Source organism: Ostrea edulis, chromosome 4 (genome assembly GCF_947568905.1).
Source record: "Ostrea edulis chromosome 4, xbOstEdul1.1, whole genome shotgun sequence".
Classification (NCBI taxonomy): domain Eukaryota; kingdom Metazoa; phylum Mollusca; class Bivalvia; order Ostreida; family Ostreidae; genus Ostrea; species Ostrea edulis.
In genome coordinates this window covers 33,941,507-33,962,629 of record NC_079167.1, presented here as the reverse complement: position 1 = coordinate 33,962,629, position 21,123 = coordinate 33,941,507, and the positions used below count along the sequence as shown (strand labels likewise).

Sequence of the window (21,123 nt, the reverse complement as noted above, 5' to 3'; positions counted from 1 at the left end):
TATCCTTACAGATATTGGGAACCAATGGAATGAACGGCGACATAAGCATCACAAATCCGATAATGGAAATATTGGTACTTCATAGGCATGCACGTAGAATCGGGGAGGGGGAGGAAATGGTACCCCTTTTAACAACCATTATTTTTGTATTATTTATGTATACAAAATGAAATAAAGATATATTTCGTGACACTCCCATCCCCACCCCCGACTTTTTATGGCGGTAGATGTGAATGGTACGAATGTGATAAATTTCGAAGTTATGAAGTGAATCCGAGTGTTCTCTCCAAGATTCAAATAATCGGGGTTTGGGGGAAATTCTGAGGGAAAATAAATTATACGCTACTACTCCCTACCCCTTTGAATTTCAAAAAGTGCGCAAAATATATATATATATTGAGGTATAATGAGTCGTATGTTACTACTTAACCCTCCTCCATGTATTTGGAACCTGAAAAGATGTTGAATATCAGTCAAAAGAACATGTTAGGTATTGTTTGTTTTGATATATTTATTTTTTCTTGTAAGAATCTTATTTTTGCGAAGAGATCTTTCGTAAATCCGTATTACATCCCTCTGCCACACACTAGTAACACTGTTCTTGAATTCGCCATCAAAACCAGTAAGTAAAATAAATGATCGTTAGTTAAACCGGAAGAAAGCTTGCCTAAAAAATTGTCAAAACATGACTTAGGAAGATTTTAAAACGCAAAATATACACGGAACAGAAGAACTCGAAAATCCCCTATACACCCGAACTATATTTAGAAAGTGCGGGTATAAAAACGCAATGAAGGTCGTGAAAAGTTCTGAGATATTTCGACTTTTATTAAACCTCAACATATTGTCTGTTTCCATGTAGCTCAAATTGACATGTTGTGTGTAATATGTAAGACACATTTTTTTTTAGACCTGTACCGACAGCATGGATTGTTGAATGCTATATTTCCAGGTAGAGAAAGAGCGAAGGATAGTGTTTTATCAACTACAAACACTAAGTCATTTATTGAGCGGTTTCCTAGGTGGCAAGACAGGTTTAATGTCAGTTTCCGTTTCATTCACATTAACTTGATTTGATTGTTTTGCAGTGTCAGGCTCTTCTCGCTTTACCTCACCAACCTTTCTCACTTTTTCACTTTTTTCTTCCTCACCAATATAGAACGTCGACTGAGGTGTATTTCTAGACCCCGGTTTTGGAAGAATCTTGGGTTTGATTTTCATAGCTGGCAATTTCCCGTAACCTTTCTTACTGTTTCCAAAGTTTTCACTGATATGACGTGCAACATCAGATTCAGATGTACTATCGAAGTCGAATCCTCTCTCTGTGTCTCCGAGATTTTGGGCTGAAGTTTTACTATCATAAGCTGTACCTTTGCAGGTTACCCCAATTCTTCTTTGAGACATATTTGATGCAGACTCTGAGAAATCTGAACTTTTATGGACGGAATCTTTCTCTAAGTCATCCACACAAGTTCTTGGATTTTCCGACTTTAGCTGATTGTCCCGTCGCAATGGAGGAGGTGGAGGAGGTGATGCGTCATTTTTATGACCACTGGTGTGTGGGGTTCTGGGGGGTTCTGGGTTGGTTCCATCAAATGTATTCTTAGTTCCTTCTGGTTTGGGTGGAAGTGGAGGGATTTTTCCTTTGTTAATCTGGAAAAACGTTTCCTCCTTTACATTTTGATAAGCATTGCTTTGTCGAGTTTGTGTCTTTGGTGGAACTGTTTGAGCAGACCGTTCCTTCGCATTTACACTTTCACTCTCATCACTTTGTGGAATCTTTGGAAGAGGAAGTGCTTTGCAAGACTTTTCAAACGTTCTATCGGCAGACTCCTTTTGATTCCCTGTTGATGACAATGATAGTGGTATTTTAGGTATACTGTCATCAATGTCACTTTTATTTACATTTTCGTATACATCTCTCGTTTTCTTCCCTGGGCTCAATCTTTCTTCAACATTCTTCCCCTTGACGTCTTTTGGTTTTGGGTCAGGTGACGGATGTGGTAGATTATATTTCCCTCCATTCAAGTTTTTACTCTCCTTTGTTTTGCAAGACGACACTGGAAGCGGAAGTACAGATCTTCTCGTTTGAGGTGGTAGAAACACGGTAGAGTTTCCTTCCGTTTTAGCCCATTTAGATTCCTCTGTGTAAGACTGAGACAAATCGGTAATTATCCCGGCATTATCATAGAGATATGGAGTTCTTCTCGTTTGAGGTGGAGGAAACATGGGAGTCCATTTAGATTCCTCTATGTAAGACTGAGACAAATCCGTACTTATCTCGGCATCGTCATAGATACCTTCGTACATTTCTACGTATTTGGCTCTTTTATATTCCGGATGCCTGCAAAGACAATAATTTGTTTTTAGACATTAAATTTTGTTTAGGAACATATATAAGAAATTACTCCAGATGTCTGATAATCTGGTTCCGTACCGTGTTTCCAGGATTTGTACGATAGTTTTCATCGAGGGTCTGTCGATTTTCTGATGTAGAAGACAAGGCCTCGTAACTTCTCGGTAAAACCAATCAGGACATTTAACATTTTTTTCTGGTATGTATCCCTCTATCAAATGTTGTAGAATCTGTCGCAAAAACAAGGACATTTGTTATTTAAATTTCAGTCACTGTTTTTATTATTTAGGCTACATAGTACTAGCATAGTTATAAAAATCAAATTCTAAAATGATATTCAAGAACGGAACCCTTCCTACTTTTTCAGGTTTTTGGTAGTTAAATGGAATACACTTTATTTCCCGCTCTTCGTCTTGGTCATACAAAACTCCCTCCTGTTCAAATGCAGACATGACCTCCCATGTGATCATACCGAAAGCATACACGTCACTTTCTTTGGAATAGAGTCCGGCTTTTATTGCCTCAATCGGAAGCCTGGAATAAAAGAGTTTTTAAAAAAGTAACAGGTGAGTTTTTCAGATTTTAGCTTACCTGAGCTATAATTTAAGTGATCTTTTCTGATCACCATCCGTCTAGCCGTATACTTTATACATTTTTACTTCTTCTCCAGAACTACAGTGACAATTTCAACCAAACATGCTAAAAAAGAGGGGAAACAAAGTTGTTCAAATGAAGGGTCACCCAATTTTCAAAGAAGATATAATTAAGATATAGTGAAAATATGGCGACATCTCTTTAAATATCTTCTCAAGAACACTGGACAAGGTGAGGCAAAATTTATGTGAAAGTTTCCTTAATGAATGTAGATTTAAAATTATCGTTTGAAATATTCTCTATATTAACAGGGCTATGCTTAGACAAATTTATATGCAAGCGTCCTCAGGTAGTTTACATTCAGTTTTGTTCCTGTGACCCTAAGGGTAGAATGGGACCACAATAGGGGAACAATTTTTTATATGCTAGCACATTGATTCGATACGCAAGAGTTTGTTTAAGGTCAGTTTTTAAATCAAGGCAGGCTACTGACAAACAATTTGATGGTGCTGCAGTTGCAGCAGTCTAGTTTAAGGTCAGCATTTTGCAAATTCTATTGTCGTTATAACGATCTACATACCATTTACATAACTACAGATAACTCCGTTTACCTGGTCAGGAAATAGGTCTCACGGCGGGTGTGGTCGGTCGACAGGGGATGCTTACTCCTTTTAGACACTTGATCCTACCTCTGGTATATCCAGGGGTCCGTGTATGTCTAACCCTTTATTTTGTATTGCTTATAGTAGTTATGAGACTTATCACTGTTCGTTATCTTCACTTTTCATAAAGGGTAAATTTAAAAATCTTTTTCTCTACAGTAAAAGTGTCATGATCATTTGTAATGCAGAATAAAGTTCGGATATAGAATCTTCTCAAGACCAGCAAGGCAACAATTAATCATATTGACGTGCAAATATCCTTAGGTGCAATCATCCTTAGGTTCTAGCTGCACATTGAAGTTGTTTTCAAACTATGATTGGTGGGGAAGGTGATACATATTTGACTTAAGGGTTTGACTTAAATAGGATTCAAAGTTTTACACTAGAATATAGGAAATTTCAAATAATCTTTTCAAAAGTAGCAGCACCACACTAAATCATATCAATATGCAAAAGTTGTCAAGTTATGTGAAATAAATTTTTTTTATTGAAACCATTGGCCAGGGTGGGGCTAAAATCGGGGTCAAATTTTATATAATACATTAATATAATGGGGATTTGTGTTTAGAAACAGAACAGGTAGGCGATTTTTGTCAAATTGATATTGAAGCATTCCTATGTTGAGTGGATTCAAGTTCGGCTAAATAATAACCCCATGGGGCTAGGTTGGGGTAAAAAAAATCGTCATGAGAGAGAAAAAATTAAAAATCCTCTCACGAAGAACAACAGAGCCTAGTTGACTCAGGTGATCATAATCTCGGTACCATTGATCTCTTCGGGTGACTTTAGTTCATACCAGAGATAGTAGGATACATATGCCAATGTTCTTTATTACTCACGTGTATTATACTTCAACCAAGCACATCCATCTTTTGAAAACTGACACATGCGCAATGTCATTATAGGACAGATATAATGTTACCACATTAACTTTCGTAGAAGGCATGGTTAGGTGGGTAGACTTCAAATGTCACACTACATCCTATCCGAGTTGAAATACTCTCATTTCGATTGCAACTTAGGTAGCCCTTGTTCATGTTTTACAAACATGTTTAGAAAATGAAATAATTGTATATATTGTCTTTCATAACAAATTCTTACGTAACAAAGTCCTCATTAAAATGTAAACGTCCATGTGTTTTAATTATGTCCAACTAAATCTGAAAAATCTTCCTTGAAAATAAATGAATCAAAACCTTGCAATTTTATTACATCATTGTAATACAATTGTTTTTATAATTATAAGAGATAACTCATTGACTCTTTTTTTCAAAAGCATCTCAGCTAATTTGAAATCAGACATAAATTGTTGATTTGAGGAAGATTATGTAAGGTGTTTTCAAACATAATGACTTCGGTCATACCAATGGCCTATAGCAGATAACACTTACCATTGTATTCCATCTCCCTCCTCTAGTCTTTCAACTTTGATCTGCTCTAGATGGATGTTGAAGTCTGACGACGCTATCATACGGTATTTACCGAACTTGGGCACCACAATAGTTTGATTAATTTGTTTTCCTTCCTGTAATTTCAAACAGATTACATAATCCTGTGGGAATCCGGGTTAGAATAGGTGCTCAGTACCCCTTGCTTGTCATATAAGACGACTAAATGGGGAGGTCCTTCGGATGAGACCACAAAAACCGAGATCCTGTGTCAGAGCAGGTGTGACACGATAAAGATCCCTCCCTGCTCAATGGTCATAAGCACCGAACCCTAAATTTTGCAGCCCTTCGCCTGCAATGGTGACGTCTCCATATCGGTGAAAAATTCTCGAGAGGGGCCTTAAACAACATACAATCAATCAATCAAGATTACATACAAGTACAACCAAAGTCCATTTGCTGCATTCTGGTTGCCTAATTCTTGAACAGTTTTAACTTGGTTTTTATGCAATGTACATGATTTCAATAAAAGATGTGTTTCTTTCTTCTATAGATTTAACACTCTTATTCCCAATATGGGGGGGGGGGGGGGGGGGGGGCTTAGAGTATTGCCAAAAGAATGAAATCCTGACTCCATGATCATAGACTGAGAATAGAAGTTTAAAAAATACGAATCTCTCTCTCTCTCTCTCTCTCTCTGTATATATTGTTTTAAAAGTGCCTAACATTAACATTGTATAATGTTCTGACGTCACAATCATGACTGTATTATGTTTGACGTTGCCTACATAACGTCACGAGGATGACGTTATAATGGAACTTGTTTACATTGTTTAAAAATCTACTGACGAGCCCGCAGGGCGAAAGCGCTATAGATAAAAGTTTGAGTTTTGGATTTTATTTTTTTACTTTATTCTACCCCAATACCAAGAAAAAAGAATTTATTGAATATATATATATATATATATATATATATATATCCAATAATAAAAGTCAAGAAACACAAAACTCGAATAACATTTTAATAATAAATGTTATATGTTATAAATGTTATTCGAGTTTTGTGTTTCTTGACTTTTATTATTGGATGTATTTACTGTATCAAATACCGAATTCTTTATATATATATATATATATATATATATATATATATATATATATATCCTTGTATTGTTAAAATCATAGGAATTCTTTACTGTCATTTTGAATTGAATTTAAGATATGTCTATTAACAATAATGAGCTCGAAATTAAAGACACCACAGTGACGTCCACTTCTGCTTCATACTTATATATTTTATTGAAAGTAGATATTAACGGCAAACTAATAACTCAACTTAATGACAAACGGGATGATTTCAGGTTCTCCACCGTCAACTTCCAATATCTATGTAGCAATATTTCAATTATCACCTGCATATGGTGTTTATATCTCTCAACTGATTCGATACGCAAGAGCTTGTTCTGTGTATGGTCAGTTTTTTAATCGAGGCAAGCTACTGACAAACAAGTTGAATGGTACAGGGGTTTCAACTGTCTCGTAAGTATTTCGCAAATTATATGGTCGTTGTAACGATCTAGTTTGCCAATACAACTTATCATTGGGCCAAAGGCTGTCTGATGCGTTTCATACCGATTGTTGGACCGTTCTTCGCAAACTGATTTTGACTACGGATAACTCCGTTTACCTGATCAAGATATAGGTCTCACGGCGGGTGTGACCGGTTGACAGAGGATGCTTACTCCATCCCACCTCTGGTGTGTCCAGGGGTCTGTGTTTGTCCATCTATTCTGTATTACTTATAGGAGTTATGAGATTAATCACTGTTCGTTATCCTCACCTTTTATATGATCTCAAAATGAATTTCATTGACTTGAAAGTTTCATTTAAGGATATTCTCAGTTTTCAAAGTTGTTTACAATACCACTTACTTTTGTTTCCAGAATCCAAATATTCTTTGCTCTTAGACATCGAAAAATCCATCCAGCTGAATGAAAAGAGTCTATATGTTTGGCCAGTTCATACAAAAGCTCAATGTATGGACCAATCGTGTCGCCGCGTTCTTTGTGGAGGACTATATCAAGAAGGTGTCTTGATCGTGGAAATTTATAGTGCTACACAAAATGTACAAAGATTATTATAGCCCTTTTCATCAAAAGAATAAAAAGACACTTATATAATTGTGTAAAAATTCATTCATTAGATCCATCATAACCTACTATTTGTTTAAAGCCATCTGCTGAGATACTTGTCGTAGGAGGCCATGGTTCCACACACATCTTTCTACTGTCGATTTCCTTCAGTCTATTGTATGTAAACTTCAGGAAGTCATCGCTCACTTTTTCCATTACTGTCATCATGTTTATTCTGTCCTAGATGCAAGGTGAAGATAACCATCAGATAAACACCTCAATCAATCAATCAATCCTAGATAAACATTTGAAGATAAAATGAAATTGTAATGTCTCTGTGTAATATCCTGTTATGAGGTAGAGAAAGTTTCATTTCATTTCCTTAATTTTTGACAGAAATAATTTACAATGTCGATACGGTAGTAACATATGTTACCAAACACTGATCTACTTTGTAATAAAAACAAACGAATTCAGCGAAAATTTACCGAATATATTTCGTGAATTTGAGACAAAAAGAGCATGACTCAAATAGCGATATAATTATCTTAAGTCGGGTAATTTTTCCAAGTTGATCGAAAAAGGAAAACAAACTAAACTTGACTTCAGGTCTAGTAAGCTATACATTTTACCTCACTTTCGATCTTGTAATACTCGTCAGAGGATATTTCTGTCAGTGGGATGCCTTCCTGTGCTCGTAGTCTATCATTGTGTTCCGCTGCTTCTGACGCAAACACGCTCATCTGATCTAAAGGAATTTATGACGGATTCATTTATAGAATATCGATGTGTAAACACTGTGGTCATGGAATAAATTCAATTTTTTATACGATATATACGCTTATAAACCGCGAAGCGGTTTTTTAATTGCGTAAACTGCTCCAAACCAATTTATATCGTATAAAAAATTTAAAAATTAAATTCATTCCTTGTAATTCAATTTCAACACTAAAAGATGCAAAACAAATGAATTTCATTTCGTAAACAGCAAACAGAAACTGATTGCACCGCGCAAGGATTGGCTTAGCAACATACCGACAAAATGTCGACCGTGGAGGAAGTCATCTTGGTTCTTCGCATATCAGAGCATGTTATTTATCAAATTTGAAAACGTATGGTGGAGTTTATAACGACTTTTGATAACAGAAGATATGCGTAAGTTACATATATGTGTAGGTTATGTAGGCCTGATAGTGCAAGATCACCTACCACGGACGCTTGCTTCATAGCCTAGACGTCGTAGGCTACCTACACATGTATACGTCACGTCATGCAAAAGAAAATGCGAGTTTTGATTATTAAAAGATTTAAACTACAATATGACTTACCATAGCATGCAGCATTGTCGCGAATTAAATCCGACACAGCAAATCATGTTATCAATTCACAGATAGCGATCCACATGTTACGATGACGTCATCTGTTACATTGTAGACATTCATAACGCATTCATGTTTCGATAGGCGGGTCAAGCAATCCCCCCCCCCCCCAAGTAAAAACATAATGAAACAGCAATTTTGCAAATGCATGTACTTGATATACCGTCTTGTATTTCACATATGACATCGTTGTACATGTCAGAGTTTGTTTTTGAATTTTTACCGTTAAGATTTTGTGTAACTTTACCTGTAAACAAAGACTGTGCGTATTGGGACATAAAACAATCAATCATTATCGTAATCAATAAGAAGTGAAAGATCATGAAAGTTTTAAAATTATCAATATTAGAGAATGTAAAAATAATGCCTCCCCCAGGCGCGCTTGTGACGATAAAAGAAAGTCTCTGTTTAAGGTACATTTCTCTCAAGAAAATATAATTTACCAGAAGTAGACCTTTTTGTAATTTTCTTTTTCTAATTTACCAATTTGCAGTTGTAAACGAGTGTATGACATCAAAAGAATTTAATCATGATAATCAGTTGTTGTAAGTTCAATGTGGATAAAAGAGTATTTCTTCTGTCCTATACGCCATGATGTAAACAAACACTACAGAACATGAACTATTTTTATTTTCATATATGGAGTTCAATAAAAGAGCATGCCCAAAGTAAACTCTATTGTTACAAGTGTTGCTTTAATCAAATTCGCCGCTTGATCATTGTCCATACAATTAGAGCGTTGGGCAAACACGGACACCTGAACATACCTCAGGTGGGATCAGGTGTCTAAGAGGAGTAAGCATCCCCTGTTGATCGGTCCCAAACACCGTGAGCCCTATATCTTGATCAGGTAAATGCAGTTATCTGTAGTTAAAATCAGTGTACCGAGAACGGTCTAACAATGGGTATGAAACAGGTCTGAGAGCATTTGACCCAATGACTATGAATATGCGAAATGTTGACATTAAACGAGACTGTTGAAACCCCAGTACCATCAACTTGTTTGTCGATAGCTTGCCTCGATCTAACAACACACCATATGCAGAACAAGCTCTTGCGTATCGAATCAGTTAAGAGATATAAACACCATATGCAGGTGATAATGGAATATTGCAACTTAAATATGGGAAGTTGCCGATGGAGAAGCTGAAAGTATCCCGTTTGTTGAGTTGTTAGTTTGTCGGTAACATGAAAGGTGAAGATAACGAACAGTGATTATAATCTCATAAATCCCATAAGCAATGCAAAATAGATAGTTGGGCAAACACGGACCCATGGACACACCAGATCTTGTACCTAGGAGGAGCAAGCGTCTTCTGTTGACCGGTCGCACCCGCCGTGAGACCTATATTTAAATCTGGTAAACGGAGTTATCACAGTAAAATCAATGTGCCACGAACGGCCTAGCAATCGGTATGAAACACATCAGACAGCATTCGACCCAATGATAGGTTGTATTGGGAAATTATATCGTTATAACGACCATAGATCACTAGATATGAATATTTCTGCTTTCCATTTTTGTTGAAGAGGCAACTGTCTATGATGTCAAAAAGTTTAGTCTTTAATTTATCGCGAGGAATGGTGGTGTAAAGTGTTGAAAAATGATGTCGTTGATCTGAGAAAAATTTTACGATTTCAAGTTAACTAAATTTTCCTTAGAATTCTTTAGAATCGACATTTGATTTACACCACATCTGGTATATGTAGTAGCACAGTAAGTTTGAAGTTTCTCCTTCACAGCTGTTAATATTTTCGTGAGTAGCAAAGATAGGGGCTTGGTAGAGCAGTTACTGGATCCATCGATGTATCTTTGTTTGTAATGGTTTTTATGTAGTTTAGGAATCCAGTATAGGTACGGTAACTCATATCCATTCAACCCAACGACTGGGATACCAAATGTGCCTAAAACTGAAGCATGGATTTGAAGAATTTCATCTATTGAAAGGGCAGCTCGAGTATAAGTACGATTACCAAAAGTGGAGTTAATGCCAAGTTTGTTTAAAATGCAGTTGTAATAATGAGTCTTACAAACAAAGACAATGTTGTTAAAAGCTTTGTCAGCTGGAACCCATACATGCAACCTATGAAAGGTGAATTTGAGTTCACAGGGATATATCGAATCGACATATGAATGCAAATTATCTTTGTTAATAGATAATATGTCGTTGATATATCTAAATGTCGAATTGAAGGCCACAGGAAGAGAATTTTTCTTATCATGTAGAAGTTTTTGAATACATTCTGCTTCATAAGAATATAAAAACAGGTCAGCTAAAAAAAGAGCACAATTCGTGCCCATTGGAATTCCAATGGACTGTTGGAAAACCTATTCACTAAAGACTACGAAGATATTGTCAGTGAGGAACTCCAACATCTTTTTTTTATTTCAACTTCATAGTACATGTGTGTGGAATCATATCATTCATCTTTTTAACGATATTAGAAAGGAATAAGGTGATTTGGGGTCTGAGAAAAATTTACCAAATGAAGCATTACGATCTCTTTGAGCATTTTGTGAATGCAAGACTAATAACATCCATATATTTCTAAAGCAAAAATCTACAAGTCATCAAAACGATTCCAAACCCCTACCCTTCTGATTCCAATAGATAGCTACTCATGAAATCAGGTATTTGGATTATTTTCCCTCGATATGAACATTTTGTAGAACATTTATTCTTACCTTCATTAAGCTCTCTGTATCTTTGAATTGACAGTGGAATTCCCTGTTAAAGAGAAATGGAATATTTTACCTACAATTCGTGACGTATGAGGGAAAATTCTCGAATGAGATGTTAAACAATATATACATTTGCTAATGTATTTCCTTACATGACAATACTAATGAAATTGACATTCAAATTTCCTATAACATGAAGTTGGTCACGTGATCAGTCTTCCTTGTGTATGAATATAAAAATTTAAAAGTCAGGTACTTTCATCTAGCTTCTTGCTTATGTAATGCAGTAGGGAATTTAAAGGTTCTCCCCCTTTTCGCCACAAAGTTAGAAAATAATAATAGTGCGAGTGAAGGTTCAGATTGGCACCCAAAATGGTTGAGTATTTTAGCTTATACTCTACTTTCATACCCACCCACCCCCACCCTCTCCTCCTTTCGGAAATCTTAAATCCGCCACTGCAATGACTGCATAACAGAAACAAATTTTTAAAAAACGCATCAGTATATTCATACAGAGTTTATTTTGTAAACAGACAAAAATTACATGAATTAATACAACAGAAACATTAAACATACCGTTCAGTTGTTTCATTTTAAATACCGTCTACAACTATGCCTAAAACTGTAGCTTCTGCAACATGGCAAATTCATACGATGACTTTGATATCGAAAAACACGGTTAGATCTATAGGATTTCGTGATGATGATGGTCTGCTGTTTCCAGGCAACAGCCATGACTCGGCATGAGAGAGGATGGTTCTGAGGCTCGAAAAATTATGGCTATGTGAGTACACCACAGCTAAAATCCTACAACAGAAATATCTCAAATGCACAAAAACTATCTGTCAGTTCGTATTTATTTTCTCTTACCCTAGAGGTAAAAATGAAACCTACCTGCACTTCTTTTAGATATATCCTACATGGCTACAACCACGAATCCTAACGATGAACATGCCCTTCCAAAACTTGCAAAACCCTGATCAAGATCTTAACGTTAACTTGATCCACCTGTCCTTCGTCATTTCTCTCAGATCCTCTGCATTTCTGCCGAAATTTGTGTTCAATAATTGCGTTTTTAACTTTAAGTGGGCCACTGTTTCTCCATCGCTGATCGCGACCAAATCACATCACGGATGTAGTTTACTCCACTCTTCTTGTCTTCAATTAACTTTACGCTCTAGATTACCTTTATTTTACACCTGTTTCGTCTTTTTTTAACCTTCTAAATTAAATATCTATATTTTATATTCTCTTAGATATTGTTCCTAAATTTATTCGATAACAATTTAACAAACTATATTTTATATTCTTCAATCGTTATTTCGGTCATCTGCTTTATAAATAAGGAAGCACTTTAAGAACACAAACAAAAATAGAAATGCAAATAGAAGAAATGAAATATCATTTTGGGTGTTATTGGGATATGATATGACGTTGGTACGTGATCGGATCCTCTATGTGACCAACTTCATGTCATGTCACAATAACACTCAGAAATGATATCTTATTTCTTAAACAATTTGTGCAGAACGAAATTTCATTCATTATCTTCGCCTTTGATCATTGTGTTGTATACGGGGAAATTTTCGATCCCGTTTTACTTTTGCCCATTCCACCCTCATTCTAGTTAGGTTTAATCTAAGACTAGGTCAATAACAATTGCACATTATCATAAAGTAGATAGAAGGCTTTGGATAAAGCTTAAAGGAACGAAATTGTATTTATTGTATCACAGTGATAATGTCACTGTATATATAGTCTGTACCCAGCATAACATATGTCATTCCATGCTTGAGACAAGGCTAGGACTTACCCTCTCAAATACAGAGTTGGCTTTTATTTGTCGTTCTGTAAGGGAAGGTATATCGTATACCTTTGCATGTGTTCCCTCCACTCCAGAATAAGTGTCTGACAACATTAAAGAATTTACCATAAATATTACTGATAAATAAAAATCGATTCTATAGCAGAAATAACCGGGTTGCTTTAAAATGTAAAACTTATACGGTACCAATTTTGATGCACCAGATGCGCATTTCGACAAATAATGTCTCTTCAGTGATGCTCAACCGAAATCTTTGAAATCCGAAATAACTATGAAGTTTTAGAGCTAAATATAGCCAAAAACAGCGTGCCAAAAAAATGGAGCCAAATTCGTCCAAGGCTAAGAGCTATGCATGAGGGAGATAATCCTTAATTTTGAAATGAATTTCTAAATTTTGTAACAGCAATTAAATATACATCCGTATTTTCAAGCTAGTAACGAAGTACTTAGCTAATGGGCTATGTCATTTAGCATAGAGACAGCAGTATAAAACATACTTGGAAAATGACATATGAAGGTGGTTATTACACTAAAATTTTATTTGATAGCTCGTTAAAACACACCCTCATGTAAAGTATAATTTCACCATCGAAAGAATGATACACGATCTCAAGTATTTTATATGAATTTTGTGTAATTTATCCCATAATTAAAAAACCAACGGTGCTTTGTTTGCAAATAAGATATTTTAGAGTCCAATATTCGCTATGAATTGATGCATAATCTGAATATCTAAGAAAGCATGCCTGAACGACTCAGATAGACATTCTAGTCTTTTAAATGAAAAAAAAAATATGCATGAAAATTGAAAATGTTATTTGCTAATATTTTTATATATACGGATAAAATCTTCATAAAAATATCAATCAGAAAAAAGATATATCTGAATAATATATTTTAAAAAGAAATTGAGGTGAAATGGTCAAAATTCAGAAATATTACGATTTTTCAAATTACACCAACCCCGATCGGAATTATAAAAAAAAAAGTAGTCATAGAGAATTGTAATCAAAAACCCACATTCTCTTGATGTAAAATGGTTTACAAATGAAAGGTGAAGATATCGAACGGTGATCAATCTTATAACTCCTATAAACAGTACAAAATAGAGAGTTATACCAGATATATACCAGAGGTGGGATCATCTGCCTGTCGACTGTTCACACCCGCCGTGAGCCCTATATCTTGATCAGGTAAACGAAGTTATCTTAGTCAAAATCGGAACGGCTTAACAATCGGTATGAAATACGTCAGAATTTGCGAAATGCTGATTTTAAACAAGACTATTGAAACATCTGATGAAAAGTATATACAATTAGCAACAATATGGATATTATAGTATTTTCTATCAATTTCAATCGGGATCGGTACTTTTTTCTGTCGTTTGAATAAAGTGATATATCTGAAATGTGGTCATTTAGTTTCAATTTCTTTTTTAAATATATCAATATATCTATTTTCTAATTAACATGTGTTTGAAGATTTTATCCATGGATTAAAAAATACCAACAATGAACGTTTTCAATTTTTAGAATTATTTTTGTCTAGAAAATTACAACGTTTATACCTGAGTCTTTTAGGTATGTTTTATTAGTTATTCATATCATGCACCTAATCACAGAGAAATTTGGACTCTAGAATCTCTTTTTTGCAAACAAAACATCTTTTTTATCATTCCGGGATAAATCACAAAAAATTCATATCAAAAAATAATTGAGAGCTAGTATTACTCTTTCGATGGTGAAATCATACTTCATAAGAAGTGTTTTAACGAGCCATTAAATAAAATTTTGGCGTAATGATCTACCTTAAATTTAGAATTTTTCAAAATAATCTTCAATGATTTTGTAACATCTATAATGTACAAGGTCTAAAACATGTAAAGTAAAAACTGTGAGAGGAATTGGTTACACAAAGTAGGTACCATGCTTAAAAATGACAAAGTTCAACTATATCATGCCATGTAAATTTTTCAAACAATATCCGATCACTTCCACAAATACACATGCACATCTGCAATGCTTCCATAACAGCTGTACAAGGTCTGAAGGATGTCAAATGAATGCTATAAGAGGAGTTTATTACAAAAATAGATACCATCTATTCAAGACATGCTTAAAATGACAAACTTCAACTAAACATAATTGTTTTGAAAATGTCTGATCACTTTCAAATATACACACACACATCTTTAATGTGCCCACAACAACAGTACAAATTTTGAGGAATGTCAAATTAGAGGTGTAAGAGGAGTTGCTTACACAAAATAAGTACAGTATATGTAAGACATGATTAAAAAATGACAACGTTCAACTACATGTAAATGTTCTTTAAAAAACATATTATCACTTTCAAAAGACGCATGCACATCTTCAATGTATCCATAACAACTGTACAAACTTTGAGGAACGTCAAGTTAGATATGTGAGAGAAATTTGTTTTGTTTTGCCGTTTTCCGCCACAGTCAACAATTTTTCAGTTATCTGGTGGCGCCCAGTTTTTATTGGTAGAAGAAAGAACCCAGATACAATGTACCTGGGAAGAGACACCGACCTTCCGAAAGTAAACTGGGAAACTTTCTCACTTATCAGCGCGAGCGAGATTCGAACACGCGCCGACCAGAGGTGAGAGGCCGTGTGATTTTGAGCGCGATGCTCTAATCCCTCGGCTACGGAGGCTCCGTGAGAGGAGTTAATTACCAAAGTGGGTACCCTATTACAGGGACGCCCGCCCACACCATTCTGTTTGCCGTTTGCACGTCGTACAACCCGGCCAATAATATTGAATTGATAGATATATAAAGAAACCAGTAGACAGACAGACAGATAGATAGATAGTGAAGGTTGCTCTACTAATGTCTACTGCGATACAGAACCTTCGCTTTTAAAGGGGAAAATCCGTAATTCCACTTCAAATACTAAAAGCTTTAGCGTTTAACATACATGTATTAGGATTGACGCAGTGCCAGAATCGCTGCGCCAGAATCAAGAGTTTAACCATCGACCTTCTGGTTGCAAAGCGAGCGTCCTAATCAAAACTGGTCACAAGGTTCTAAATGTTTATACTTAATTTTGTTAATAATTAGTGGGAGTTCATAATGTTACTTTAGATTAATCACCAAACATAGTATAGAGGTTTAAATTGAAGCACTATAAGACATGATATTTTACTGCCTGATGCCCAGAAATACTTCAGATTGTATACAGACTCTACATGACAAAACATACCGTATGTACTGTAACTTTCTCCCCCGCTGATGTTATCCGATATCTCTAAAAGCCTTTCCCGCAACGCCTCCAGTTTTAATCTCTGATCGGGTTTGCTGGCAAGTCCCTCCAAAATAAGACTCTGGACTCGCCTCGGTCGGTTGAATCCTTGAGGTTTAAGGTGAGTAAAGACAATCTAAAACAAAGTGACTTTTCAAGAGATCACCACTAACTTGCTACCAAGTCATCAAATTTTCTAAACTTTTGTACATGTATTTTAACCCACAAAAAAGTTTTTACATTCTTGATCATGTCGTCAATGTCCGCATCACTTATGTCCGAATATGGCCACGCGGCGTAGTTGAGGATTTCGTCTGCTAAAATGTTGACGGACCAAACGTCACTGTAGATACTATAACGCCCTTCTAGCAAGCTCTCGGGGGCTGCCCATCGAGTGCAGACTCCGTTAAAATCCAGATCTGGGAAATAGTAGTATCATGTATATATTGGATCAAATCTTAAGTATATTAATGTATAAAATGTACAAAACTATCACCAACTCCTACCAATTAAGCCGTTGACTATTCCACCCCTAGGGATATCTGACGGCTTGGTCGCCCTCTCAAAGTTTTTGAGCTTGAGAAAATATCCATTTCCTGTCACTGTGCAGCTGAAGGAGGCTGTTGTTATGTCCCTGACGAGGCAGTCACAGTTATGCACGTATATAATTGCCTGTATAGCTTGAATAATAATTCCGATGAGATCTGCAATTGGGATTATCTTCCCTTTGTCTCTCGCCTCCAGGAGGCGCCTTTGTAGATTGTCTCCAGGTAATCTTTCTTTGATGTAAAACTTTGGTAAGGATTGATTAAACGCCAGAAGTCTGGCCACATTTCTATGCATATCTTTGGACTCAATTTCTTTCAATACTTCCATTTCATTTTCCAGTCTTGTTTGCCTCAATGAACTTTTCCTTGTGTTGAATGTTGTGAAAGAATTATACATAGCCACATCCTTTGGCTCATCAGGGATTACTTCGAATATGCAAGTGATAGATGCACTCACATTATAAAATGTGCACTGCTTGCGTTCAAAACCAATGTTTAGAGGTGAAACTGTAGAAGACATGTCAAACACCAGTCCGCACTTGTTTAAAACCGTCTGTATGTAATCCACCGTGACAGTCTTTGAATTGACTATACCTCTTCGTTTGGCGATTTCCCTGTATTTGGATTGTATTCTTTCATTGTGGTGAAACAACAGGCATTGGGAGGTACTAAAACTCTCAGGGAAAAGGCACTCACGATTCAGCGTCGAAAACAGTTTATCTTCACCCTTTTCGAGTATCTCCAGTTTTACTACAATAGTGTTCAAAAATGCAAGGACCCGCTAAAACAAGTCTAATTGTAAACATTAATAGGTTTGATGTAGATGTAAACTTACCATCAGAGTGTTCCCGTTGTAATATACTGACTATAAATAAGTCAAGCAAACGATGGTACCATTTCATCATTCCCTCGTCATTACAACCATCCATGAATGAAGACAAATCTACCATTTTCTGAACACCAGATTTGAATTTCAACGGCTGTCTCAATACCTTCACATAAAAAATTAAGATATAACGTTAAAAGATTAGGATATATAAGTGTATCTCACAAATCTTCGAGAATGTAATATTTAGAACTTAATCATGTTTTGTACTGTGTGAGTGTATTCATAAACCACAAGACATCATTGACATATCCAGACATCAAAACTAATTAATTGAAAATAAAAATAGCATAATGTGTTTTACCAGATTCCCTGTGTGATAGAGAGCAGCCAATCCCTCGATACATATATCACTGTCTTCTTTGTTAAAAGGGGGAAGGAACTCGTTCATATCTTCTCCCATCAACAAACTCTCATCCAAGTCAACTTCTTCTAAATCAAAAATGCATTTCGCCATCTTAGCTAAAATGATAACGTCGGGGTCATTCCTTTCCATAACACGCTTCTTCTTAGATTGGATAGCTGACGCAACATTCTGAATGCATGGAATCCAATCATCAACTGCTTCAATGGCCCGTAGGTAAATAAAGCAGTTGAACATAATACTGAGCTGGATGAGAGGCTGGAATGTCGAAAATGTTTTCTTTGTCTCTGCGATAACTGTGAATAACTTAATAGTACCCGTCTCGTATAACATCATCATTTCATCTTTGGAAAATTTTCCCTGATCAGCATCCATTATAATCTCTATCAATTCGTTAGTGCAAAGATTTCTAACACATTTGTTTTTACATGAGAGCAGATTGAAGATTTCTACAATTCTGTTGCTTTGTTTCAGATCTGGCAGAAGACACGCTGTGATATATTTTAACAAGTCTTGCTGAACTTCTGTCGATGCATTGGTCATTTCCAGACATATCTTCTCAATAGACAGCGTTTCGTAGTTTTCTGTAAAAATTCGAGAACGAAAAAGTAATGAAATTTGCTGTCCGTTAATTCGATGAAAGATGTTTTGAAGCTTGGATCAATATATAAACCTACCTCGGGGAGAGAAGAAAAACTTGGATATCATGGAACTGTGGCTGTCTTTCTTGTACGGTAAAAACTCATGAGCATCCACAAATGCTTCTTCCCATGTGGTGTCCTTCTTTTTGTATTTATAGATGCCGCTACCAGTTGTATATCCATATTCATCATCGTTCAAATCTTCCATCCGTCTGTTGGAAGCCACGCGTTGTAAAGGAAGATCCGCCATGGCATCCTTGCTGTATATCTTCCCTGCATTCTTTGGCAGTGGTTTGGGGATAGGCGTATCAGGTAAGAGTCTGACTTCTTGATGGCCCAAAGTTGGTTTTTGTATGAAAGGTGAAGATAACGAACAGTGAACAATATCATAACTCCTATAAGCAATACAAAATAAATAGTTGAGCAAACATGGTACCCTGGACACACCAGAGGTGATATCAGGTGCCTAAGAAGAGTAAGCATCCCCTTTCGAGCGGTCACACCCGCCATGAGCTATATATCTTGATCAGGTAAACAGAGTTATCCATAGTCAAAATCAATGTGCCAAGAACGGTCTAACATTTGTTATAAAACACGTCAGACAACATTTAACCAAATGATAGGATGTATCGACAAACTAGATCGTTATACGACCATAGAATTTGTGAAATGCTGACTTCAAACGAGATTGTTGAAACCCTTGTACCATCAACTTGTTTGTCAATAGCTTGCCTCGATTTAAAAACTGACTATATGCAGAACAAGCTTTTGAGTATCGAATCAGTTGAGAAATATAAACACAATATGCAGGTGATAATGAAATATTGTTACATAAATATGGGGAGTTGACGATAGAAAAACTGAGGTCATCACGTTTGTAATAAAGATGAGTTGTTAGTTTGCCGTTAATATCTACTTTTGATAAAATATGTAAGTATCAAGCAGAAGTGGACCACCCTGTAGTGTATTTTTTTTAATTTCGAGCTCACAGGGATATATCGAATCGACATATGAATGAAAGTTATTGTTAATAGATAAAGCGTCGTCGATATACCTAAATGTCAAATTGAAGGCCACAGCAAGAGAAGTTTTCTTCTCACGTAGACGTTGTTTAATAAATCCTGTTTCATATGAATATAAAAACAGACCAGCTACCGAAGAAAGCAATTATAAGTGGATTATGTAACAATGCCCACCCAGCACTAGTCGTACTAGCAAAAATTGTCCAATAATTTATTGGTCAGAGTCTTTGCAGAAAGTTTTAATAGCCCTTGATACCTCCGTTGCAGAAAATACATGTACAATTATTTGTAGTATAAATTCTCAAACGCGATATAACATGCTGCTGAAGGCTGCCGCACCAATACAAGAAAAAACATGGAGGAATGGGCGACGGCCATTGTACCATGCTAATAATTTTGAAGAGAGAAGGAGTGATAAATTTATGAAATTTGTGACGGCAATTTATGGTCAGTAGAGCACAAGTTCTACTTGAGAAATCATGTAACATCTGTTTTGGAAATTTTATTTAATTGATTGAGATTTTACGCCGTTTTGTAATATTTCAGCCATTTTACGGCGGAATTTTTGTCATGTTCGCAGATGCAGCGCATTCATGAGAAAATGGGTAGTATTAAATTATTACAATTTGTAGAGAAGGTCAAAGCCAAAACACTGGATATGAAAATATATATTTCTGATTTGCTCTTCATAAAATATATTTTTGCGCATGGATACAATGCAAGGGACTTTTGTGTGAGTCGCATCACATCTTTACCTTTCTTTGATAAATAAGACATAAAAGAAAACATCCATGTATATGAGGACAAGCATGAACCTTTAGCTTAATAAGTTATCTATGTTAATGCAGTAAATCTGTAAATCCAAACCTAAATTCCTACCGCAGATTATTTTTATTTGATAAACCTTACAATGTGATTCCACAATTACAAATATCATATGTATTATATATGGTTGTTATACATTAAATAATTTAAATGAAAGCTATTTTAAAAGGCTACAAAAACTAGGAATTAATATCAAATTTACTTCAAATGTATATAAGCTAAATGAGTATGAATTGGACTACTCTTCTTGTCCGTCATAACCTACAGTCGCCTCATCCTCGGAACTGTCGATGGATCTCGCCGCATCATCCACTTCCTCTGTCCAGTCACGAATACCACAAGACTCGTTCTGATATCTAGCAAAGGCTAAATACCAGATAATACAGGATATGTGACGGAACAATCCAACAACTCGGGTTCTATTTTACAGGTACAATAGCAGGACAAGATTTTAACCACAAAGAATACTTTTTATAAGAAGTGTGGCGGCGTTGAAGTTTAGCACATACAATATTGGGTATATCATCGCTCACAAGAATTTCAAATAAGCCA

At 35.8% G+C, this 21,123-nt stretch overlaps 1 protein-coding gene across 1 annotated transcript; it reads right to left on the bottom strand.

Moving 5' to 3' along the window:
• Positions 1 to 803: 803 nt before the first annotated feature.
• On the bottom strand, positions 804 to 18,974 carry LOC125668981 (uncharacterized). The gene is made up of 15 exons (XM_048903426.2): positions 18,761 to 18,974; positions 18,024 to 18,667; positions 17,669 to 17,825; positions 16,792 to 17,583; positions 16,526 to 16,704; positions 16,247 to 16,421; positions 13,008 to 13,102; positions 11,198 to 11,240; positions 7,765 to 7,880; positions 7,220 to 7,372; positions 6,932 to 7,114; positions 5,004 to 5,137; positions 2,716 to 2,890; positions 2,438 to 2,586; positions 804 to 2,344 (listed from the first exon to the last, which is right to left on the bottom strand). Exons 1-15 carry the CDS (start codon positions 18,972 to 18,974, stop codon positions 1,000 to 1,002), a joined length of 4,554 nt encoding a protein of 1,517 aa, XP_048759383.2. The 3' UTR covers positions 804 to 999.
• Between the last annotated feature and the right edge of the window lie 2,149 nt (positions 18,975 to 21,123).